General features: G+C 48.3%; 1 protein-coding gene, 1 long non-coding RNA gene and 1 pseudogene across 2 annotated transcripts; 2 read left to right on the top strand and 1 right to left on the bottom strand.

Moving 5' to 3' along the window:
• Positions 1 to 1,296: 1,296 nt before the first annotated feature.
• On the top strand, positions 1,297 to 4,467 carry LOC123080640 (uncharacterized). The gene is made up of 4 exons (XR_006438508.1): positions 1,297 to 1,446; positions 3,283 to 3,377; positions 3,888 to 4,086; positions 4,317 to 4,467. It is a non-coding gene; the product is annotated as an uncharacterized lncRNA (long non-coding RNA).
• Positions 4,468 to 4,505: 38 nt separating this feature from the next.
• On the bottom strand, positions 4,506 to 7,105 carry LOC123080639 (cytokinin dehydrogenase 4). Its single transcript, XM_044503567.1, has 5 exons — positions 6,223 to 7,105; positions 5,971 to 6,098; positions 5,592 to 5,852; positions 5,212 to 5,474; positions 4,506 to 5,100 (listed from the first exon to the last, which is right to left on the bottom strand). Exons 1-5 carry the CDS (start codon positions 6,821 to 6,823, stop codon positions 4,776 to 4,778), a joined length of 1,578 nt encoding a protein of 525 aa, XP_044359502.1. The 5' UTR covers positions 6,824 to 7,105; the 3' UTR covers positions 4,506 to 4,775.
• On the top strand, positions 7,054 to 21,779 carry LOC123076563 (uncharacterized; annotated as a pseudogene).
• The last annotated feature ends 4,510 nt before the right edge of the window (positions 21,780 to 26,289 follow it).

Here is a 26,289-nt window from a genome sequence, read left to right on the forward strand (position 1 = left end):
AAAAAGCAAGCAAAACCAAGGTTCGAACACGGGTCTTCCAGACAGGAGCTAGCCACGCTAGCCAAAGCCACGACCCACTAGGTCTGGTTCGTGATGAATTGTTCAGTGTGACCTGATTTAAGGTAAAAGAGCCGATCGTTTTATTCAAATTTTCCCCTTTTTTTGTTTTCTTTTGTTTCATTCCTTTTTCTTCTATGTTTTTTTTGCATTTGTTTCTTCAGTTTTTATTTTTGAACTTCTTTTTTCTTTTGGTTTATTTTTCTGATTTACTTTTTTGTTTGATTGTTTGATTGGTTATTCATTCTAAATTTTCTATATATGTCAATTTTTTGCTAATACACGTTTAAAGTTTTTTTAATACAAAATTAATACTTTTGTTTAAGTATATGGCCAACATTGTTTCTGTTCACATTTTATAAAAAAATCAAATGCTTGATTAACATTTTTTATGTACAATATTAACATTTTTTGAATACATGGTAAATATTTTGTATACAATTTTTAAATGCTTGATTAACAGTTTTCAGATAAAAAGTTACCGTTTTTTTAATACATGGTCAACATATTTCCTAACACATTTAGCATTTTCGAAACGCTTGATTAACATAATTCAAACACTTTTTCAATTTTTTTTAAATGGTCTATTAACATTTTTATATGCATGATCAAATTTTTTCATCAATTTTTTATAGTAGGTCAACATTTTTTCTATACGCACTTAACATTTCCCAAATGCTTGATTAACATTTTACAAATACTTTTTCAACATTTTATTCAAATTCTTGATTGAAATTTTTATATACATGTTTAAGAAATTTCATCATTTTTCTTATACATGATCAACATTTTTCTATACACGTTCAATATTTTACGAATGCTTGATTAATATTTTAAAATGCTTGCTCAATATTTTTTAAATACTTGTTCAATATTTTCTGAATGCTTTATTAATATTTTTGAATTACTTGTTCAATATTTTTCAAATGCTTGTTCAACACTTTTCAAATACTTGCTCAACATTTCTGAATTCTTGATTAACATTTTTCAAAAACTTGTTTACATCTCAAAATGTTTTTGTAATATATATATTTATAATATTTTAAAGCATGAACAAAAGTACAAAAATAAAGCAATAAACGTAAAAAAAAACTCAGAGAAAGAGGCTGTGGCCTATCGCGCGCGTGGGCCGGTCCATCTTGCTCGCCCCGTTCGGCGAGTCAGAACCTTAGACTTGCTGAAGCGAGATATAGGGGCGCCCGTGCGCGCGCGTGGACCACACGCCGCGAGCCCATCCGCAGCCCGGCGCGTGCGGCGAAAGCCGCGTCCGCCGTTGCCGCCTCTCTCTCTCTCTCTCTCTCTCTCGCCTTCGCCGCCTCCTCCCCGCGCAACGCGGCACGCCCGCCTCGCCCTCCCTCCCTCCTCGGCGCCCCGGCGATCGAAGGCACCGTGAGCTCTCCCGTCCCGCCCTCCCCGACTCAGGCTCCCCTTAATTATCACCGCTCCGATCCGTGGCGCGCGCGCTAGCTGCGGCCGCAGGCCTAGGGACTGATTTCGGCCGGGCCAGCACCCGTCCCCGCTTCCGTCGCGCGGAATTCGTTTCTGGCACGGACAATGATCCGGCGGGTTTTGCTTCTGGGACGACGGTTGGGCTGTGTAGTCGCGGCGGCGAACTCTGTTTCTGTCCAGCTTTGGTCCTCCCTGCTGCTGTCCTGTCAGCTACTCTGCGATTGTTACCTGACGACCAACCCACCCTGCGCATACCAGCACCGGTGGGTTTGGGGGCGATCCCATCGCTGATTCGGCTGTCATGTGGCTCGCCGCCATTGCTGTCAGTTCTGTTGATCCTTGAACTTTGAATGAATGATTGATCTTACAGGGGATAGGCTTTGATTACAGACTGTCTAGCGTTGGAAGTGAGGTCAATCGCCGGTACTTTCAGGCCGCCTAGACCCGTCATCGTTTTCCTCTCCTAGTCTTCAATCTGCTTGTCCCTGACCATGAATGACATTTCACCAACTGTTGTTTCAACTGGTACATTGCACTTGCAAGTGTTTGTTTCGCGGTCCATGACCAGTCATCGATGGATAAGCTGGAATTGAATGCTTGTGTATTGTCCGATCAATTGAGAATTTTCAGTCCGTTATATTCAGAACTCATGTAGAATTAGTTTCAGTGTTTCAGTCTGTTATGTTCGGAACTCGTGTAGAATTGTTTGTGTTCAGTTAACTGGTACATACATTGCATGTGTTTGTTTATATTCGCAGTCCGTAACCAGTGATCGATAGATAGGCTCGAATTGAATGCTTATGTATTGTCAGATCAAACGAGAAGTTTCGGTCTGTTATACTCCGAACTCATGTGGAATTAGTGTCAGTCTGTTATACTTGGAACTCATGTAGAATTGTTTGTATTCAGTTAATTGGTACAGTGGTACTACATACATTACATGTGTTTATTTCATCGCAGTCCGTAACCAGTGATCGATGGATAGGCTGGAATTGAATGCTTGTGTGTTGTCAGATCAATGAGAAGTTTGGATCTGTTATACTCAGAACTCATGTAGGAGAATTAGTGTCAATCTGTTATACTCGGAACTCTTGTAGAATTGTTTGTGTTCAGTTAACTGGTACAGTAGTCCTACATACATTGCATGTGTTTGTTTCTTTGCAGTCCGTAACCAGTGATCGACGGATAAGCTGGAATTGAATGGTTGTGTATTGTCAGTTCAAAGGACTAGTTTCAGTCTGTAATACTTTGAGCCCATGCTTCTACTATGGTCCCGAGTGATGCCTGTTAGACGAACGTAGCAGTGAAATTCATGTTGCTGAAATCCACATGTGGTGTATGATAGTCGTTGATAGGTGACGCTTCTGGTGGCAGTTAACATAGTGTACCATTATTTCCTCACAGCTTTGTGCTGGTTCAGTCCAAAATGGTACAGGTAGATTTAGACAGGTTTTTGTGTAACATAACATCTGGACATCAATCATGCCCGTTTCTTTGTCTGTATTGTGGACTAGATCAGCACGAGTTTTTTCATTGCCCTCCGACGTTATCCAGTTCTTGTCAGGCTGACTGAAACCCATCACAAATGTTTAGCTGAGATGTGTTACACATCGCCGGCATGATTTCACTTTCAATAGCTGCCCTGCCGGACCTTGTTCTCTGAAGCTTCATAGGATTTTTCATTTGTTCCAGTCTGATGTGCTATATCACAGCTATTATTTCCACTTATTTAGATGATATTGATCGCCAACTGACACCACAGCTTTTAATATGCAGCAACTTAGTTGCCACTACCAAGACATCTATTAAGCAGACTGTATACAAATTAGTATCACACAAAGGTGTGGAGAAGACTGCAAGTAGCCATCAAGGTGTGGAGTAAGTTTTTTTTTTGTTTCTCATAAATTGTAACTTCTGTCTTGGACTATTTCGCCTTTGCTACATATGAAGATAATAAGGGATAATAGTAGATCATAATTCATTGGTATAAAATGCAGGAGTATTGCATCCATTGCTGTGTGCCCAACTTTTATGGCATTTCTTTCTCTGTTCCCTCCTCACCAAAACTTTACACTTTTATTCCTGCCCATTCCTTTGCTACCAATTATTCGTATACCCTGCAGAAGTTGAACCACTATTTTACCCCACGGACTACGAACTGTTAGTGTTGGATGCACATGTCAAGGGAATTTCCTTCCAAAAGGTTTACTGTTAGATACAAGCATGCTTGATTAAACGACAAGAAACTTTACTGTTGCATGCATAGCTCAGAGCATATCATTTGATTCATAAAGATTAACAGAGCCTGCTTAAGGAAACTTTGTGCAGGTAGTTCTTATATGAGACAACTGCTTAACCGAAAATATCATTTGATGATGTAGGTTCTACCCTGAAGTTACTTATTCTCTGCCACTGTGACTGAATGAACACAAACAATTCTACATGAGTTCCACTTGTGAGCTAGCGTAAGGCAGATTTGTGTCAACAACAGCTGGGCTTGTGTCGTTACTCGAACCAGTATAATCTTGGAACGCATGATTGCTCCAAAGTTCACATCCTCTAGACCCAGGGTTAATTAAGGTCAGCCCTTCTCTACTCTGAACTCTGAAGTGTCTGATGAAGTACCTCCCACTACCACCACTGCTAGTTGCCATGCTGCGTTCTTCAGGCCGTCTTTTTCGGCAGATCTTGTCTTTACAAGGGATATTAGAAACAAGTGTGGTTGATAAAATGACAAGAAAGTTTACTGTTGCGTGCATGGTGTAGGGCATATCCATTTTGATTCACAAAGATTAACTTAATTCGTGCAGGTGATTATGAGATGAGACCCCAGATACATGTGTTGAACAGACAATATCATTTGATACTGAAGGTTCTACCCTGAAGTTACTCTCTGCCATTATTAACTGAATGAACACAAACAATTCTACATGAGTTCCACTGGTTAGCTAGCTATTACACAACTCTGCTCTACGCTGTAACAACAGCTGGTGGGCCTGTGTCGTTACTCAAACCAGTATAATCCTGGAACGCATGATTGCCTCCAAAGTTCACATCCTCTACACCCAGGGTTAATTAAGGTCAGGCCTGCTCTACTCTGAAGAGTCTGCTGAGGTACCTCCCACTACTACCACTGCTAGTTGCTATGTTGCGTTCTTCAGGCCGCCTTTTTCGGCAGATCTTGTCTTTACAAGGGATATTTTTTGGGTCACCTACATTTATGTACACCATATGCTTTACAAAGGCCTTTACATGGCAGATGCTGTTTGTCATGAGGACATGGGCAGCGACGCCTTTGGAAATATTCTCTGTCCTGGGGCTAGGATTGCTAGGGGATCATACATGTGTTTCCTCCGCTCAAATGTCTCCCACCTCGCCCCGAAGTGGGCTTTCCACTGCTGCTGTGTGGTGTAGGGCGCTAGGTACTGCTTCATCCCGACGCCCGCCTTGTCGCAGAAGTCTACGATCTTGTCGTTGAGGCTCACCGCATGCTCGACGCTGCCGTGGCCTGAGGCCGACGGTGCGGACGACAGGAACCCCACCAGGTAGAAGATTTCTTCCTCCGGTATCACCACTGACGTCCTGTTGTCCCACCTGCACCCCACAATGCGTCAATTTAACCACTTGATCAGTTACCATCAAACCTACGTACAACCAGAGGCGGTAAATTTTTTAGGTTTCTGATGATGGAACTGCTTTGCTTACTTTGATCTGTTTACTGGGTAGAGGAGGATGGGGCCATTGTTGCTGTCTTTCAGGATGTTGCCGAAGACCTCCGTCGCGAACCGGTGGATGGTGCTTCTCGGGATCAGGAGGTTGAGCCATGGGTGTGGAACCTCCCAGAGGCCCTGGGCCCTGAGCTTGAGCTCGGAGGAGTGCACCCTGTCCAGGAACTCGAGGTACGTGACATCGGTGTGGAAGAGGGTTGACTGTATGTATCTCAGCCGAGACAGCAGCACACCAACCTCCTGCAAAGACAAAGACAAGATTAGATTAATCGAAACCACACACAACCTGGGCGGGCCAAATGCGTCAACATCTGCATTTGTATGTATACCGGTCGAGAAAATGATTAATCAACTCACCTGTTCCATGATGTCAGCCTCATCAGGGTCGAAGTTCTTGGTCATCTCAAGGCAGTAGAGCACCTTCCCGTCCGACTGGAAGTGGCTCGCCTGCACCGGGTCCTGCGGCTTGAACGACGTCCTCCAGTTGTTGAGGATGCCCGTCCGGTTGATGATCACGAACCCCTCGATGTAATCGAAGGTCCTCTCCGCCGAGATCAGCGCCTCCTGGTCCTCGGTGAAGCTCGCGAAGTCCGAGTAGAGAACCCGGATCCACCTCACCTGTCATCGTATCCAATCCAAGAGATTAGTACAACTGAATGAAATGAGTGATCCATGTCGGTCTGCATTTGGTTGTGACAAATGATTGATTTGCTTGCGTGATCACGTGTTCACGTACCATCTTGGGTGCAGGTTCGAGGGCGATCCTGGCTCTGGTGATGATGCCGAACTGGCCCAGGCCGCCGAGAGCGCCGTAGAAAAGGTCGGAGTTCTCCTCGGGCGAGCAGGTGACCACATCTCCTCTCCCTGCATTTGGTGTTTATGGGACGATAGATCAGGTACTGCTGTGGTTACTGGTTAATTTGTTGCTGACTAGTCAATGACGATGCATGGTGCTTAATTAATTTGTGTGGCTGGGTTTGTATGAGACCTGTCACAATCTCCAGCTGGTTGACATTGCTGACCTGCGGTCCTTGCCGGAACGCCTGGCCGCTGACCCCGGCATTCGACAAGGTGCCGCCGACTGTCAAATGGAGGTAGTCGGTCCACGACTTGGGCGCCAGCCCGTGCTTGAGCGTCTCATGCAGCACGTTGATCCAGAGCGCGCCTCCGGGGGCGTCGACGTAGGCAGGCGCATCGGCACCTGCGCCGCCGGCGTGCACCCTCATCCTGGCGCCGCCCCCGAGGGACTCCATCCGGACGACGATCCCGCCGGCGGTCTGTGACTGGCCCAGCAGCGAGTGCCCGTGGCCGCGCGCGGCGACCGTGAGCGGGGAGCGCTCGCCGAGCTGGAACACGCGGCGCACGGCAGAGGCAACATCGGCCACGGAACCCGGGTGCAGCACGGCGGCCGGCAGCAGGCTGCAGCGGTTGCCGAAGTCACGGGCCGCGGCGGCCACGTCGTGGAAGCTGAGGTAGCCGTCGAGGCGCAGCGGCGCCAGCACGCCCGCGTCCGGCACGTGCATGGTGACCCCGCCGAGGGCGAGCAGCAGCAGCAGCTTGAGGCAGCACACCACCGACACCCTCACCATGGCTGCCTCCCCGGACTAACTTTATATATAGTACCTCAGGAAAGCTGCGCGGCCAACCCCGGTTAGCTCGCTAGCCCCAAGTGTCCACGCAGTTCGGCAGGTTGGTGGACGGAAAGCCGGCGCCGGCGGAAGTAACTTGCAAGGGAGAACAACCAAGCTATAATTACCGGCGAGCGAGCGAGTGAGTTCTTGGCTTGTTGGAGGGTGCAACAGGAGCGGCGGAGAGAGAGGGAAGCAAGCAAGGGGAGGGGGAGAGTGAAGTCGTGGGGATGGATGGAGGGAGGAGTGGGAGGGAGGGGCAGATTTAAAGGGCGCGGGCCGGCCGGCTGGGTGGCGACGCCGACGCAGCCGCAGCAGCAGCAGCAGGGGGGGCGTGAGTGGCGCGGTCAACCAATCTCGGCCACTGCTGGGCAGTAGTAGAACCCGTAGGAAGACCGACTGCTTGGTTTGCCTGGTGCTTTTGCGTGCACATTCTGGACGGAGACATGTCGTAGTGGCGCAAATGTTTGTTTTTACAGCCCGGTCGCCGCCGTCTCGTCCGTCTGAAGCATGTATGCATGGGCAGGGCACCGCGTGTCTGCTGCCTCTGCCGGCCGTTAAACGTACCCCAGTGGAGGAGACAGATACCAATTCCAATTCCAATGGGTAGTTTCACTGGTGAGTGGGCTTGCATTAGAGAGCATGCCTGTCAGCTGAGCGCCGGATCAGATCGATTCTGCATACCAGAGATCAGATCATATATTCCCCAGGGATCATGCAGGTGTGTTCCTCGCACCGCCGCCAAGCCTCCGGCAAGGCGAAGCGCTGTCGCGCCGTGCCGGCCGGATTTGTAAATTCCCGTGGCGACGCGACACCGGCGGGTCGACGGACGGATCTTCTCCGAAGCTGCTGCCGCCATTGAGCTCGCTCGCAGTCGCAGGGGTCACATGGCGCGCATGAGGCTGTCCGCGCCCAGCCCGCAGCGACGCCTACATGCTTTGTTCCATGTTCACATGCTGTTCACCATCGCCAGACAGTCAGGATACGCTCTCGTCAATAACTTTTTTACCTTAAAAACGTATGGGCTTGGATCATCACACCTGGTAAAAAACTAGTTGTTTCTCTTCTCTTCCGGAGACTGGCCGACTGACCAGAGCAGCTGCTAACAAATGATATGCAGTTATAATTATTGGAGGATGAATGGCTTGACCACTTGCATGCATTCTCACCTCACCCACTCACTCTTGTTTTCCCCCCCTCCGGTTAACCGCGTCCGCGTACGTACCAATCATGCACGCAGGCGCAGGTCGGAGGAGGCGTGGGGGCCGTGACCAGTTATTGGAGGAGTATCTAACAGCATCCCCCTGACGGCGACGTGTACAGGTACGTACACGATGCAGGCAACCACCCTTTGTGGTACGACTTGGACCGTGGCGTCGCGTGCCCTCTCACGTGCGTACGTGGATTCCTGGCCACGTACTACGCACGTACACACGCGCTGCGTGGAAGAATCGGAAATTTGGAGTCCGGGGTAACAAAATAGAAGTAGAAAAAGAAAGAAAGAGGCTGCGGTCGATGTGAAACCGACCGACACCGACACGACGCGATCGACGGGCACTGGCCGGCGGGGTGCGCGCGTGCGGACAAGTGGTTCGGTCGAACTCGACCGAGAGGGAGGCGAAAGCAAAGCAGGGGGCGCGGGTCCTGGTCAGGGCAGAGACCGCTTTGACCGTTGTGTCGAGTCCATGGCCCGGCCGGCTGCGTATGTGATGTGGCTGGTGGGCAGGCTCCACAAAGGGAGATTCCTTCCACCCTTCACGCACGTCTCTCACATGCCGCAAATGCTGCCGTTTAATTCGTTAACTATTCTGCTTCGGACAGGCAACCCCTAATTCTGATTAACCCTGTTGTAAAGGGCGTATGGTGAGACATTTTCCTACGTGCGTCCACCGTTTGTGCATTTTGGAAGCATACAGGGCATTTCCAACGTCGACACGTAGACCGCCTGCATTCGTTGGGACGGTCCAGATGTAATTTATCATCCAACGCGGCATCCCACTGGCCCGTACATCAGTTTTGCAAACCGGGCGTAAATTGAAGGGTGCGTTATGGGAGTTTGGACAGCCGCCACGTAGGACTTCGCCCTCGACCCACTCAAATCCTCCTTTTGGTCTACTTTTCTTTCATCCCGTCCCTACTCTTTCCTTGCTTTGCATCCACGCCCTCCTTTGGCGGCGTGGATGTATCTCTCCAACCGCCGCCCATGCATCCTCGAACGTCTGCAGCCGCACCCACGCGCCTGCCCACCTTGAACTATGCCGCCGTCCACCCAGAATACATCCGTAGCCAAGTATCCCTCGTCCCTGGCTGACGCCTTCCATGGCAGACATCACTCTTGATAGTTGTTCGGTCAAATGTCATTGAGCTTTTTTTGCTGAATTCTCGTTGTTTCCTAGAGTAACCACGATAGTAGAGCACTTGATGATGGAGAATGAGTTGTTGTGCTATGCGTGGAAGGTTGTATCTGTGAACTTTGTAGGCATGAGGCAAGGGGGCTCGCTATTTTCGCAGAATGTGTGTGTTTCGTTTCTTGAGCAAAACCATTTAGTGCCCTACGACACGTGATCCATATTCACAATGTGAAGTCGTTGACCCGTCGATGGTACACCATCTCCAACTTCCTCATGAAGTTTTGCTTCTTGTTAGTCTACATGTTGATCAATTCATTGATTCACTCAGTGTTTGAACTTGATAGTTATCACGTTGTATAGCTCGAACGTGTTGTCATGATGTACTACAGGATCAAGGTCGGGCCATTTGCATTCCTACATTGTCATATGAAGCTCAAAGGCAATAGTTCGTGGAATGACTTATGCCGATTGTGACTCGAGTATCGTTGAGTTTGGAATCGATGAATTTGAAAAGCTGGTTGAAAATCCGATTATGTCGGATATAATATTTATATTTGAACTATTTTCTTGCGGGATTTTTTTTGATTTATTCATTTTCAATCATGGTAGTATAACGAACACAAGAAATAATAAAAATTACATCTAGCGCGGTAGACCACTTAGCGACGACTATAAGAACTAAAGCAAGCCGAAGGCGCGCCACCATCAATGTCCGTCCCTTGTTGGAGCCGGACAAAAATTGTTATAATTGACAGTCGGAAAAGTCACAGTGCTAATGCCTCATAGAACCATCGTACCGGAATAGCAACTGTCGCGATGAAGAGTAGTAGATCGGAAGGATCCAACTGGAAAACACACGAACTTAGACGAACTACGACTAGATCCGAGCAAATCCACCAAAGGCAGATCGGCCAGAGACACACCTTCACATGCCCACCGACGATACTAGACGCACCACCGAGACGGGGTCTAGGCGGGGAGAACCTTATTCCAACTTCATGGAGCCACCGCCTCGTTTTTCTAATCAGGATACAAACCGTAACAAAACTCGAAGAAGCATCTAAAAACGGAGCCTTCCCATGGGCAAGGGCTGAGATCCATTGCGCCCCATGGCCCTAAGGCCACCGGAGGCAAGGCAAACCGGCGATGGCGTCGGCGCGAGGCAGAGGAACCCTAAACTTTTTTTAGAAGAGGTTGTTGAACTATTGTTGTATTAGAAATATTTTCAAGTTATTTATGGATGAATTGTGATATTTTCTATTATTATTTGCGTGTTGGTGGCCGGCTCACGTATTTGTGTCCATGGACCAGTCCACGGAAAAATACGTTGTCCCTTTTAGCGCCAGCTTTTTTGAAGGATGGTCATATAAATGTTGCATAACTTTACAAGTTTACTACTACTCCCTCTGTCCGAAAAGACTTGTCCCAATCTTGTCTCTAGAATGATGGTGCTAGATGATGGATTATGGATGGGCTTAGGCCCATATAAGACACTAATCCCTGGTTAATCTTGAGGCCCATGTATGAGATGGCAGGTGGTGGGAAGTTTAGTCCCACTTTGCTAGTTGAGGAGAGTTGAGACCCCTTTTGTAAGGGCTGCTCTACCACTTGCCATTGGGAGCTTGGGAAGAGGAGTGGTACACGCGCGCTCCTCCTCCTCGCCGCCCGCCTCGCCACGCCTCGCCTCGTCACAACACGCGCGCGCCCCGGGTTGCGGGAATGAGCCGAGCCGAAGCTTATTTTTGCTGCTCAGGAACGAATTAATTAATCAGGGATTAATTAACGAGTCGCTAACAGGTGGGCCACTGTCCGAGACGTTGGACTGTGGGCTGACTTGCGTTGCCGGGGTTCGTCAACTCTCTTGCCGGGAGTGCGACCCTTCTCCGACTCCCTTGCCGGGAGTGCGTCGACTCGGTCGTGGGCCTTCGCCAGGCCCACGACTTTCTCCCTTACGGACTATATAAGAAGGCTCTGGCCAATGGAGTAACCTAGTTCGGTTCACTCACTCCCTCTCGCGTAACCTAGCCGTCGTCTACTATTCCTCACTCTGCGCTGTCTCCGGCGACCCCATCCCGACGACCACGTGCACGGTTGGTCGGGAGAGCAGGTGCCTCTAGAACCCTGTCGTTCGAGATCCTGCCCGGGAGAACGTCAATAAGGTTTTTGGGGAGCGTCTCGACGCGACTGCTCCCGATCCGTCCCCAACTCCGTCCGCCTCTGCTTCCACTACTTCCCCTACATCGACACCATGGCCGACGATGCCGCTGCCAAGAAGAAGGCCACGGACGACGCCGAGGCTGCTGCTGCCGCCGCTGCGTTGGCCTGGCGAACAGGAGGGTATGATCTGTTCATCCCTCGTTTACTCGTACTTGTACTAGCCGTATATGTGCTGCTCATAGATGGTTCGCTTCTATGTTCTGTACGTGTTAGTATGCTTAGGTATCGCTATGAGATGCCTACCATTTATGCCATGCTTACTGTATACTCGTGGATTAGTCTAATTGGAAAAGTGCTAATATTTCCAACAATCCAAAAACCTTATTTTAGGCACTTTTCGATTCAAGGCTTTGCTGCTACTCTGAAACCGGAAAAGTTTTCCGGGACGCATTTTAAGCGTTGGCAGACTAGGACCACCTTGTGGCTCACAGCGATGAACGTGTTCTGGGTTGGTGGTGTGCCCCCCACAGAAACGATTGCTCCTGAACAGGAGAAGGCGTGTAGGAAGGTAACCACAATCTTTCTGGGAGCAGTTCTGATTGTGATTGGAGACAAGTTGGTTGACACATATATTCATATGCGGGTTTCCAAAAACTTGTGGGATGCGCTCGAAGTCAAATTCGGCGCAACCGATGCTGGCAGTGAGATATATGCCATGGAGCAGTTCCATGATTACAGGATGGTTGATAACCGTCCTGTATTGGACCAGGCTCATGAGATACAGTGCATTGCAAAGGAGCTGGAGCTCCTGAAGTGTGATTTACCATACAAGTTCGTCGCGGGTTGCATTATTGCAAAACTCCCTCCTAGTTGGAGGAACTTTGCTACTTCTCTCAAGCACTTGAGACGTGAATTCTCTGTCGAGGATGTCATCGGTCATCTCAGTGTTGAGCAGAACTCGAGAGCAAAGGACTCACACGTGAAACGGGCAGAGAGTTCTTCTAGCGCCAATGTGGTGCAGAAGAGCTTCCACAAGTTCAAGGGAAAGAACTCTGTCCAGCAGAATACTACCTTTAAAAAGAAGGGTAAGAAGAAAGACAAAAAAAGAGATGACTGCTTTACTTGTGGTTTAGAGGAACATTGGGCAAACAAGTGCCCAAACAAGTACAAGAAGCCAGCACAGAACTCAAGTCTGTGAATGTCACTCTGAGCAACAATGATGCGGCATCTGGGTATGGTAATCTGTTTACCATACTTTCAGTTTGTCAGTCCACCGATTGGTGGGTTGACACTGGGACCAATATGCATGTGTGTGCTGATGTGTCTTTGTTTTCTTCTTACCAGGTCGCACGAGATTGTTCCGTCCTGATGGGGAATGGCTCGCATGCTTCTGTTCATGGTGTTGGCACGGTAGATACTTCGGGAAATATCGTGCAACTGAAGAACGTGTAGCATGTCCCCACCATAAAGAAGAATCTCATTAGTGGCTCCCTTCTACGTAAAGAAGGGTTTAAGCTAGTATTTGAGTCTAACAAAGTAGTCGTATCTCGGTATGGACTATTTGTTCGAAAAGAATATGATTGTGGTGGTTTGTTCCGCCAATCCCTGGAGGATTTCTGTAATAAAGTCGTGAACCAAATTCATTCTAATGTGAACGAATCTGAGGTTTGGCATTCACGTCCTTGTCACATAAATTTCGGTTGTATGACGCGTCTAGCTAAGATGGACTTAATCCTGAGTTTCACTTTAGCCAAAGGCTCTAAGTGCCATGCGTGTGTGCAAGCTAAGCAACCTCGTAAGCCTCACAAGCTTGCGAAGGAGAGACACCTGGCACCATTAGAGCTCATATATTTAGATCTCTGTGAGATGAATGGTGTGTTGACTGAAGGTGGAAAGTAATACTTCATGACTCTAATTGATGATTCCACTAGATTCTGCTATGTGTATTTGTTAAATACTAAGGATGAGGCTCTACACTATTTTAAAGTCTATAAGGCTGAAGTTGAGAACCAACTTGAGAAGAAAATAAAACGAGTCCGGTCTGATCGTGGTGGAGAGTACTTTTCTAATGAGTTTGATTTATTCTGTGCGGAACATGGTATTATTCATGAGAGGATGCCTCCCTACTCACCCCAGTCAAACAGGGTTGCGAACGAAAAAACGTACTCTAACTGATTTGGTTAACGCCATGTTAGATACATCGGGTTTATCCAAGGCATGGTGGGGGAGGCTGTATTGACATCATGTCATGTCCTGAATAAAGTTCCCACAAAGGATAATGAGACTACTCCCTATGAGCAATGGGAAAAGAAAAGAACTACACTCTCTTACTTGCGCACTTGGGGCTGTTTGGTGAAAGTCAACATGCCGATAACCAAAAAGCGCAAGTTGGGACCAAAGACCGTGGAATGTGTTTTTCTTGGCTATGCCAAGCATAGCGTTAACTATAGATTTTTGGTGGTGAAATCTGATGTACACGACGTGAAGGTCGGTACAATCATGGAGTCTAGGGATGCTACATTCTTTGAGGATATTTTCCCCATGAGAGATATGCAAAGCACTTTTAGACTGGAATCTGATAAGACTCCCGAACCTGCCATTCTAATGGAATATTATGAACATAAAAGTGATGAGAGTTCCACGGAGGATGACGAGGAAGCTCCTGTTAGGAGCAAGAGACAGAGGACTGCAAAGTCTTTTGATGATGATTTCCACGTGTACCTCGTGGATGATGACACTCCCAGTTCCATTTCAGAAGCTTATGCATCTCCGGATGCTGACTACTGGAAGGATGCAGTCCGTAGCGAGATGGATTCCATCTTGGCTAATGGGACATGGGAAATCACTGACCGTCCTTATGATTGTCAACCATTGGAATGTAACTGGGTGATCAAGAAGAAGCTTAGGCCCGATTGTACTGTTGAGAAGTACAAGGCTAGGCTTGTGGCCAAGGGTTATACCCGGAAAGAAGAAGAGGATTTCTTCGACACTTATTCACCTGTGGCTAGACTGACAACCATTCGAGTGTTACTCGCTTTGGCTGCCTCGCATGGTCTTCTCGTCCACCAGATGGACGTTAACACGGCTTTCCTTAATGGAGAGCTAGACGAGGAAATTTACATGCAACAGCCAGATGGCTTTGTAGTAAATGGTCAGGAAAGAAAGGTGTGCAAGCTAGTGAAATCTCTGTATGGCCTCAAACAAGCGCCTAAGAAATGGCATGAGAAGTTCAACACCACTCTGACATCTGCTGGTTTTATTGTGAACGAAGTTGACAAATGTGTATACTATCGCTATGGTGGGGGCAAAGGAGTTATACTGTGTCTGTATGTCGATGACATACTGATATTTGAGACCCACCTCAAAGTCATTGACGAGGTCAAGGCTTTTCTATCTCATATTTGAGATGAAGGACCTGGGTGTGGCTGATGTTATATTGAACATCAAGCCACTGAGAAATTTTGAGGGTGGAATTACACTTTTGCAATCCCACTATGTTGAGAAGATTTTGAGCCGGTTTGGATATTCGGACTGCAACCTTCTGCAACACCATATGATCCTAGCGTGCGCATTCAAAAGTTCGAAGGCACGGCTATAGATCAATTGAGATATTCTCAAGTGGTTGGTTCACTGATGTACCTAGCATGTGCTACTCGTCCTGACATCTCATTTGCTGTGTGCAAATTTGTTTCCAATCCGGGAGATGTGCATTGGCATGCTGTTGAGCGAGTGATGCGTTATTAGCAAGGTACTGCGAACCATGGAATTCACTATTCTGGATGCCCGACGGTACTTGAGGGGTATAGTGATTCGAATTGGATATCTGATGCTGATGAGATGAAAGCCACAAGTGGACATGTCTTCACACTTGGTGATGGTGTTGTTTCCTGGAAGTCTTGCAAGCAGACGATCTTAACCAGATCGACTATGGAAGCAGAACTCACAGCATTCGACACATCATGCGTCGAAGCAGAATGGCTTCGAGAGCTTTTGATGGATTTGCCGGTGGTTGATAAACCAGTGCCGGCTGTCCTTATGAACTGTGACAATCAAACGGTGATTGCCAAGGCTAAGAGTTCAAAGGACAACATGAAATCCACAAAGCACATAAGAAGAAGATTGAAATCTATCAGAAAATCAAGAAACTCCGGAGTGATAGCGTTGGATTATATCCAGACGGCTAAGAATCTGGCAGACCCTTTTACAAAAGGGCTATCACGGATTGTGATAGAAAATGCATCGAGGGAGATGGATATGAGACCCACGTAAGTTGCCATGGGGGTAACCCAACCTGTGTGATCAGAGATCCCGTGAATTAGGACCTGGGAAAACAATCCAGCGGTCAACTGAGGAGAGTATCCTTAATTAACCCACTCCGTTGGAGATGCACAATACTCTCAATTCTGTAAGGCAAGCTGACTTTTGTCTTAATGTGTTCCAAAGCTTATGTAAGCAAGATGCTAACCTACAGAGCATTCTTTGGAGGAACACACCTATGTGAGACCCACTGCTGGTCACAGTCAATGAGATTGGGTAATCTCAAGTAAGCTCATGAGAAGGTATGGAGTATGACTAATAAGCTCCACCCGTGAGGTTTAGCCTTCGGCAGCCACGTATCAGCTGACAATAGGCGAAACTTCTGCACGCCAAACTGACAATTCAAGGCATAGTCCATTGTTCAATTGTGAAGAAGTCTAATCCTATTGCTCTAGGTGGAAGTTCAACTTAACAGTCTCCACTGAAATTTCTGATATATCAAACATTGTTTGGAACAGTTGACAAACTTATGTGCGTCGAGATCTGGTGGGGGATTGATGGATTATGGATGGTCTTAGGCCCATATAAGACACTAATCCCTGGTTAATCTTGAGGCCCATGTATGAGATGGCAGGTGGTGGGAAATTTAGTCCCACCTTGCTAGTTGAGGAGAGTTGAGACCCCTTTTAAGGGTTGCTCTACCACTTGCCATTGGAAGCTTGGGAAGAGGAGTGGTACATGCGCGCTCCTCCTCCTCCGCCGCCCGCCTCGCTTCGCCTCGCCTCGTCACGACGCGCGCGCGCCGCGGGTTGCGGGAATGAGCTGAACCGAAGCTTATTTTTGCCGCTCAGAAACAAATTAATTAATCAGGGATTAATTAATGAGTCGCTAACAGGTGGGCCACTGTCCGGGACGTTGGACTGTGGGCTGACTTGCGTTGCCGGGATTCGTCGACTCCCTTACCGGGAGTGTGACCCTTCTCCGACTCCCTTGCCGGGAGTGCGTCGACTCGGTCGTGGTCCTCCGCCAGGCCCACGACTTTCTCCCCGACGGACTATATAAGAAGGCTCTGGCCAGTGGAGTAACCTAGTTCGGTTCACTCACTCCCTCTCGCGTAACCTAGCCGTCATCTATTGTTCCTCACTCTGCGCTGTCTCCGGTGACCCCATCCCGACGATCGCGTGCACGGTTGGTCGGGAGAGCAGGTGCCTCCGGAACCCTGTCGTTCGAGATCCTGCCCGGGAGAACGGCAATAAGGTTTTTGGGGAGCGTCTCGACGCGACTACTCCCGATGCGTCCCCAACTCCGTCCGCCTCTGCTTCCACTACTTCCCCTGCATCGACACCATGGCCGCCGCCGCCGCCAAGAAGAAGGCCACGGACGACGCCGAGGCTGCTGCCGCCGCCGCCACGTTGGCCTGGCCAACAGGAGAGTATGATCTGTTCATCCCTCGTTTACTCGTACTTGTACTAGCCGTATATGTGCTGCTCATAGATGGTTCGCTTCTATGTTATGTACGTGCTAATATGCTTAGGTATCGCTATGAGATGCCTACCATTTATGCCATGCTTACTGTATACTCGTGGATTGGTCCAATTGGAAAAGTGCTAATATTTCCCACACTAGATACATCTATTTGAGGGACAAGTTTTTCGGACGGAGTGAGTATATGCCATGGTCACGAGTAAAAGGGCATGTCAAGATTTTTCAGATTACAGTAAAAGTTGTCACGATGCTACTGCTAGGAGGTAAAATGTGGAATGTACTCTTAAACAAGTTGTTTTCAAGCATATAGTACAATTGTGCTACGTATTCTGGAGAGAACGGCAATCACTTCCTGGTGGAATGAATATATTCACGCGGTTGCTTCCAGAACCCTGCCTCAAGTTGGGCCAGGCCAACCACTACACCAAGAAGCGCATGGCTGGATGGCAACCCGTGCGCCGTCGATCGTGCTGGCGACGACCACTTTTGGCACTTGACCTGTTGACTGCTTCCATCTGTGTCAATGCCGTCCACACAACCCGTCATCGCCAGACACGTGAACACGCATACTTTTTCCGACCACTACTTTTTATTTCACATATTCTTGTTTGCATTTTCTTTCTACTTATTTTATTACAGACGTCAAAGCTGAAGTAGTACTTCTTTTGGATGAGAAAGTCAAAGTGGTACTTGCAACCAGGGCGGTAAGTACCACTTGAGGCCGTGGTAGTACAAAGATGCTGATTGTATATCATTACACAGACAGGAAGGACATCATCTACATGTGTCTGACGTGTAAATTTTCCCCCCTGTGTACAACCAATTATATGGGCACTTGGCACAGGTGTTCCTCCTTTGTTTCCATCTACTCCATGTCTCTGTTCTGTGTGCGCACTGGCTGGCTCGTCAGCTGATGTGTGACCAGCAGCACCGTCCTGTCACGCTCAGACACGGAGAGAGGGGTGATACTTTGTGCATGCATGCGCCGGACTTGGCGGCGAGGGCGGCCGGAGAGCGATCGCCGGTGCGGCCCGGCCTCGGGATGTCGGGGAAGTGGAGTGGTGGACTCGCCGGGGCCCCGCGCCCCACGTGTCCCGCCTGGCGTTTCTCCTGTCGCGCGGGCTTTCGGCTCGCGGGCCCTGCCGTCCCGTGCCGACGTGCCGGCTCCCGGGGAGGGGCACGGATCGAAATGCGGGGTCCATGCGTGCTCCAGGGATCCGATCATGCGTGCTTTTGGAACAGGAGCATGGCACATTAGATCACTACATGATATCATGCTCATCTAGTGCTATAGTAGTTCTATCAGAGGTACATTGATTGCCATTTAGATTTTTCTGCCTCACGGACTCACAGTTCTTTCCCAACGGCATGTTTTTTTTCCCTCACAAAAGCGTTTCTGAAAATACATGTTGTATAGGGCATCTCCAACGCTGATTCTCAAACCGTCCGCAACCGGACTGCGCAGTTCAAATGTGGTTTGCCATCAAAGCGGCCCTGTGTCGGTCGGCGGACCTGTTCGGACGTCATTTTTTTCGCAAACTGGAAAAAAAAACTGGGGAGCGAGGGTTTTGCGGGCGTCCATACTGCTGCCACGCCTATTTCTGACTGTACTGACCCACCCAAAAAACTTACCGGCCTCTCCCGCGCTTTCAATCCAACGTCCGTGCCGCTTGGCTTTGGCCGGTATGTATGCAAACGCCACGTCTCGAGAAACCAACTCTGGCCGCTGCGTTGCATTTAAGCGGGCTCACCCGCACTTCGCATGGCCTGGCCGCGGCCATTTAGCCGTGCACCGAGATGCACACATCCACATGCATCGTCTCCGAGCCCGTCCTCCTCTTTGAGCCCTTTCTCCTCCTCGAGCATCTTCAACTCCTATGATGCCAAAGTCCTGGTTCTCCATGTCGGTAGGGGAAGACGGCATAAATTTGTCGTGGCGGATCATGCATGGTGCCACTGCCCTCCCTCGCCAGGCCCCTTTGCATCCACGGCGACAGGCTCCTTTAGAAAAGGAGGAGATCGTCATCTCCTCCGGTGGCGAGGAGGACTAGATGCCGCCGCAGGAGCATCGACCACAGCAGTAGCCGCGCCTCCTCGCGGTGGGGCTCTGACGGACAAGGATTTTGTCTGTCAGATGGAGCTCATGACAGAGCGATCACTCCATCAGATTGGGTCGCTCCATCAGATTGGCCTAGCGCCACCGTTGCCGCCATCCCCACCGCGCTACCGTGTGAAGCGGGAGCCGGCGTCCCCTCTTCGGCGAGTGAAGGAGCAGCCACACCACCCCCCCTCTTCGGCATCAAGGAGGAGCCACCGTCCCCGCCATGCAACTGCGGCGTTCAGATCGGGCGCTGCATGAAGTAGGAGCCGACCTCGTCGCCGGCGCACAGCCGCTACAACCGTGACGTCTAGATCGAACATCGCGTCAAAGACGAGCTGCCGCCGACAATCACCAAGGCGCGAGGCCGCATACTCCACTACCTCAGAGGTGGTGGTGGCGGAGGTCCCTCCGGCTCAAGGGTCATTATGTTTGAGGAGCATCGGGCGGCGCGGCAATAGGAGCGCTGTGGGCTGCTCAACGCCGCTCCCCGCTCTGTGTTCGGCAAGTCGGACGTAGCATCGGAATGGGTCCACAACGACATAGACCTTGCCGCCGCCTGGGCCCTCAAATGCTCCGTCACCATCGTGGAGACGGCCGTCAGGTGCCGCTGCCTCCTTGACGATGAATCCACCAATATCGTGGGGAGTGGTCACATAGCGACTGGGGCAAGGCCGCCGCCAGGGCTCCACGTGCGCTGTTGGCATTGGCCGCGGTAGCCCTCAGCAACACATGAAGAAGTGGAGCAGCTCCTTCCCGAGTGCCAATGGCCGGACAAGGCTATCGCATCCCACTAGCGCCCTACCTCCGCTGGAGGGACGACGACGATGACACGGATGGTGACGGCGGTGCGGCCGGGCAGGGTGACCATGAGTATGAGGTGGTCGTCCGATACAAGTTATAGTTTTTTAGTTTTCAGTAACGGCCGAATATGTTCGTGTATGTAAATTATCGAACTTGAATGAAATCCGATGTGTTTGCTTAAAATTTTCTAGTTATTTCAAATCTTGTTTGAAATGTACGCGACTAGATTTGGATGGCCGCGTCCCGCATCCGTGTCCACAGACTGACCCTCCCCGGTCCGCGGACGGATGCTTCGCCCGATTTGCGGGTCAATGTTGCAGATGCGCATCTCCGGACCTTTGAATCGTCCACAACCGTTCGGACCAAGCGGTCCAGACGCAGTTTGACATCCAGCGCGATACCCATCGCTCCATGGATTGGTCTCGACGTCCGTTTTCCTGTAAACCCGACGCAATCAAGGGGGACTTTGCAGGCGTCCGGACCGCTGCCACGGACGCGTCCGCCACCTTGGTCCCACCCAAAATACTATTTTGTACCGGCACCCTTTCTCACGCGAAGCTGTTACTGCACATTTATGCCGGCCAGGGCCGCATTCATGCTAGCTTAGAGCAGATGCCACCTCTCATTGGATCCGACATTGAAGGGGCACGCCGGGCGGTCTCTGTGCTTATTCCAATGTCAAAGATGCGTGAATGGGCAGGACTGGACGACTCTGTATCGCATTTAAACCGGCTCCCGTCCATCCCGCCTGCCAACATTAAACACGCACAACAATCAAGAAACCCACTTCAGTCGCATTGACACAACTTGCCGCTTGACCTGACTGACACCTACTATTTAAACGTTGCCTCCTCGCCCGACACGAATAGCACCGCACCACGCTCACCATGACCGCCAAATCTAGAGCAATTTGGGTGAGCCTCTAGACGGAGCAGAAGCAGGAGCTGGCCGACATTGCGGCCGACTGGCAGGCACATTGTATGAAACGAACTAAGGCTAGTTTGCCGGCCACCACCGGAGGTCAGCGACGAGGGCCGGATGATGAAATAGGTGTCGCGCGACGAGCCGGTCCCCTCGCCCGTGCATGCGCACTTCAACCCTGCAATGTTGGAAGACCAACTGGCGCCGCCTATGTTGGCGTTTCGGCAGCCGCAGGAGGACCAAAGCTAGAACATTTGTCTCCTCGACGAACACCGGCTTGTGGAGGGGCAAATCTTTGGCGAGCAGGCGAACGACGACGCCATTGCGGCCATGCTCATGGAGGATTCAGGCTTCCTAGATGAGCAGCAGGTGCTTTTCTAGTCCATGTGCAGTGCCCGCGATAACTACCATGATTCCATATAAGATAAGACGGGGGGACAAAAAGAAGTTCCAGACATGCTGAACTCCCAAAAATTTTGTACATTCAAAAAAGTATGGTGGCTGTGTTTCCTGCGGACAGAGAGATGCCATGTTCACGGAGATCAACGCGGAGGACAAAGAGGAGGCACAAGAGACCACAGACGGTGCCCGCTCTGCGTCGTCGCCACCACAGTTCACGCCCCGGTGCTATGACCACGATCTCGGCACATCCATGTTCGGCGCCATTGACATGGCAGACTCTAGTGAGGAAGGGACGCCGCTATGGCTTGGGTCCCGGAGGGCCATGCCCCTGTCTTATTCCTCCCCTCACATCTCGGGGCTCACGACCGATGAACTTGCCAGATATGCGAAAGACAGGATGTGGGACACGGACTCCGCCACGGCTGGCGATAATTTAGACTAGGTTAGAAAAGTCTCGTCCACTTTTGTTTATTTGAAATATGTTGAAAATGTAATGAATTTGGTTCGGTTTAAATAAAAATCATCCGGTTTGGGTCGTCGGATTTGTTCAAATTTGCTTTGAATTGTATGCAGACACAGCTGGATGGCCGGCTCCCGTATCACTGCCCGCAGACGGATAGTGTGTCCGTTTTAGGGGTCAGCATTGGAGATGCCCCAACCCTCAAAACGGATACACTATTTGTCCGAACATGCGCGCAGACTTGTCCGGACCGGTTCACATACACGGATACGAGAGAGCTGGCCATCGAACCCTGTCTGCTAAACCACCGCCCCTATTTTTCTATTAAGTGTGCAACACTCAAAATAATTATAGAAAATAACACAATTCATCCATATATAACTTGAAAATATCCCTAGTACAATAATAGTTCAAATGTAAATCTCTACTCTTATAAAAAACAGAGTTGATGTTGATGGTGTGCCTGCCATCTTGCAATATAGGCCATCTGATTTATATCTAACGGATAGGAAGGAAACTATGGCAATTTTGTAAAAAGATACCCACACCCCTCTCCACATTTGCAAATAAGGCCTTCCCTCGTTCATCATTTTCTCTCACAAAATAAACTACTCATATAAATGCATCTTGATGTTCCGTACAACGCATGGGCATCATGCTAGTGTAAATATTACATCCGAGATAACCCGGATGTTCAACAAGTTTTTTGAATTCATCGAGTCCAATTCCAACAATACTCGAGTCAGAATCCGCCCGTCGAGTTTCATCCAATAATGTATAAATATAAATGACTTGCCCTCAGTCCTGTGGTATAGTACGACAACATGTCCAGCCTATACAACATGATGATTATCAAGTTGCAACATTGTGTGAATCAATGAATTGAACAACACGTGGAGTAACAAGAAGCAAAACTTACGATCTTCATGGTTGACGAGCCCGATAGCCACATTTCCCCTACTCGTGCAACCGCACCGCTAAACTTCATGATGAAGTTGGAGATGGTGAACCATGTTGGGTTAGAGACTTCACATTGCAATCATGGATCATGTGCAAGCCGTTGGGCCTGAAGTGCTTTTGCTCATGAACAGAAGCATGCACGGTTTGCCAAAACGTTGAGCCCCTTGCCTCATGCCTACAAAGTCCACAGGTATGACCTTTTACACATCGCACATCAACTCATCCTCCATCACTAAGTATCCCGCCATCGTGCTTACTATAGAAAACAACAAGAAGTTCAACAAAAAAGCGCTATGACATTTGGTCGAATACCTGTTAGGGTGGTGTCCGCCTTGGACGGCGTCAGCAGGGGGGTTACGTGGCTCCGGACAGATTCTGGATGAACAACGGGGTAGTCTAAGGCAGGCAGGTGTACAGGTGGGGGTTAACTAGCTTTTCGGGTTAACCTTGTAAGAGGAAACATATTTACCGTGACACTATAGTGGTTGTCATCCCTCGGAAGAAGCGCCTACCGGTGAAACGATTGAGAAGAGGACGAGAGGGAGGATGATTAAGTTAGAGGAGAGAGGAAAGGCAAAGTGTACTTTGGTATTGTCATAGTCTTGTTCCCACTTCCCACAAAAAGTACGTCTACAATCTATAAGGGCATCCTACGGTTTCTAAGGTGTCGACACACAATTTTGATAATGATATCAAGAGTATGTGAAAATTTCAATGAGATGTCCATTTTCACTTGATACTTTCTCTAGACTAGTTCCTCTTCAGTTCTACTCCCTCCGTTCCCAAATATAAGTCTTTCTAGAGATTTCAACAAGTGACCACATACGGAGCAAAATGAGTGAACCTACACTCTGAAATATGTCTACATACATCCGTATGTTGTTGTCCATTTAAAATGTCTAAAAAGACTTATATTTAGGAACGAAGGGAGTAGCTAATAGTAAAAGGGACATCCCATCCTACTACCTCGAAAGTCGAAACAAATTAAAGGACGAAGCGGATTCGTTCACCTATTTTCCAAATTGTATGCACTACTAGTAAGCTACACGTGCCTTGGACGTGAGAGTTTAGATAATCAAACTACCACCAAGTATTCATATCACATTTGCATTAAGTATAACATGTAGGTTTGATTCATGTAATTCATCTCATTGAATAGCTACAGAATATTCTATGACTATGATACATACTGCACAAAACTCAAATTAAATGTATACGGATAGCTAAGTACTCTATCTGGAAAGATAAATGGATTGTACGAAGATGTTGCCTTGGCCTTGAACCAAAACAAAAAGCAAAAAGAAGAAAAGATACAATTCTTTGGAAGAGTAAACTTGTCAAGTTATATGAAAGATTCTAGAACAAATGAGAAGTGACTATTTTTTGTGCAAACTGTGCATAGTAAATAATAAAATTAAAAATAACGACAATTCTTTTGATAGAGAAAAATTAGAGAATGAAAGTATGAAAGTGTCTAGAACAAAGAAGTCTCTTTGTTTTAAGGTATGTGCACATTATGCATGGTGCTTATGGCCAAGCGTGGAATCTTCTCGACATTACACTGTGATAGAATCCGGTGTAGTGAAGGGAATATCCAACAGCCAACACTACTCGGATTTGCCATCTCACAACCGTTAGATCGGCTTCATCCAACAGACAATACACTGTATAGTGGTATAGATATGAACTCATTTACTTCAGTTGGGCTATGGTAATACACACAAATTATGTTGGTGAATACCATGTGCCAATCTGGGGATGATCGGTCAAATATAGAAACAACAATTACTCCCTCCATCCCAAAATATAAGAATGTATTTGGCACTAGCATAGTATAAAAAACATTGTTATATTTTGGGATGGAGGGAGTATTTATCACCAAATTCATAATTACGTGAATTTAGAATATCCTATTGATGTGATTTTTTGAGTTGAGACGCCACGGAGATAATTGTGCATCACTCTGAAGAGTCCTCTCAGGAACCACATGTTTGCCACCTTTCCGACATCCACTTGTGCACACATGAATGAACATACATCACCTGTCGTGTCAAGTTTAGCTATGGGCGGCTGTGTTATAGTTTCCTACTTATTTTGACCACTACAACAAATCCAGTGCCTTGGTCGACCTATAACAAAACTCTGACGAGGGCACTCACTAATTAAGTGGATATCCCTATTGTCAGCTGCTCTCAGTTTGTCTCTTGTGTAAAGATTCATTGTTCTGTTTATCTAGCATATGATGGGAGAGATTAGCATTTGTGATGCTGTACACTAGAGGCAAAATGATTAGGTGAGAGACCAGCTGGTTCAAGGAATTTCATCAACTTTATCACTTTATAAAAAACATATATTAGCAAGATGTTGCTAATTGAGGGATCTCCACCCCTAAATCACCAACCTCATGGGGTTTGAAGTACATATTTTCTTTAGAACAACCAACTGATTTTTGTTTTGGAACCACTCTGTTAGAGATATATTTGATAGTTAGAGATTGCAGCGGATTAGATAGGAAATATTGTTATCTTATCTCTAGGAGGCGTTTTGCCCTTCAAATCTTGCACCTTAATATATACTCGCCCTCGAGGCTCAATAATACATGCATCGCATTACGCCAATTCTCTCCTCTCTAATCCGCTTACATAGTATCAGCCGCAAGTTTCTAGACCTAACTCCACCACCGCTCCCGCACCACGCCGCCCCCGGGGAGGTCGATCTCCATGATCTCCTTCAGGGGTTGCACAACCCGTTGTCAGGATTCGTTCGCCGATCATGTGACTGGCTGTCCTATAGAGTCTTTTTTCCCAGACAATTGATCAACTATTTATCTCTCGCCGTTCATTTGATCGGCCATTCTTTTTTTGTTTTACGATCTAAGACCGGTTTGCCTCGCCCGCCGCCCGTCGACCCTCCGCTCGCCTCTACTTCGACATCGGCGTCGACTATACCAGCCTCTTCTTCGACTAGGCGGTCTCAGGTGACAATGACGACCCGAAACAGCCGTTGTCCACGCAACCTTCCGCCTGTTGTTCTTCGTCAGCCGTCGTCGCCCTGTTCCGATCGGACTCCTTCACCACCCCACCTCCATAGTTCGTGACTTCGACCTCGTCACCAAGCAGCATCCCCGACCTCGAGAGTGGTCGGATAGATCACCTGACCGCAGGCGATCTGCTCCATCCGTGCCGCGTGACCGACCTAGATAGGAATTATTTCCATCTTATCTCTAGCCGACGTCTTGCTCTCCAAGTCTTGTACCTCAATAGATACTCGCGCTCGAGGCTCAATAATAAATGCACCACGTTACGCCAATTCTCTCCTCTCTAATCCTCTCACACACTCAGACTGTCTTTTCTTTATGAAATCAGTTGATTACTCCTTCCTTTTTCCCATCATTTGACATAACATAATTAAGAAACTGTTTGATGGTCAACAGAACGAGTAGAGAAGAAAAATGCCCTTAGTTTTTATAGTTTGCTCTCTTCTCGGGCATTTATTCTGTGCCCCTTGCACTTTTTTTACTGTTTTTGTAACA

The sequence above is a fragment of the Triticum aestivum genome, chromosome 3D (genome assembly GCF_018294505.1).
Source record: "Triticum aestivum cultivar Chinese Spring chromosome 3D, IWGSC CS RefSeq v2.1, whole genome shotgun sequence".
NCBI lineage: Eukaryota > Viridiplantae > Streptophyta > Magnoliopsida > Poales > Poaceae > Triticum > Triticum aestivum.

Bases quoted from the DNA above. Each gene is read 5' to 3' on its own strand.
- LOC123080639 (XM_044503567.1), bottom strand. From the start codon at position 6,823: ATGGTGAGGGTGTCGGTGGTGTGCTGCCTCAAGCTGCTGCTGCTGCTC. The intron at 5,853-5,970 runs GTACGTGAACAC...ATACGATGACAG, and splicing joins TCGAACCTGCACCCAAGATG to GTGAGGTGGATCCGGGTTCT. The intron at 5,475-5,591 runs GTGAGTTGATTA...TTGTCTTTGCAG, and splicing joins AGGCTGACATCATGGAACAG to GAGGTTGGTGTGCTGCTGTC.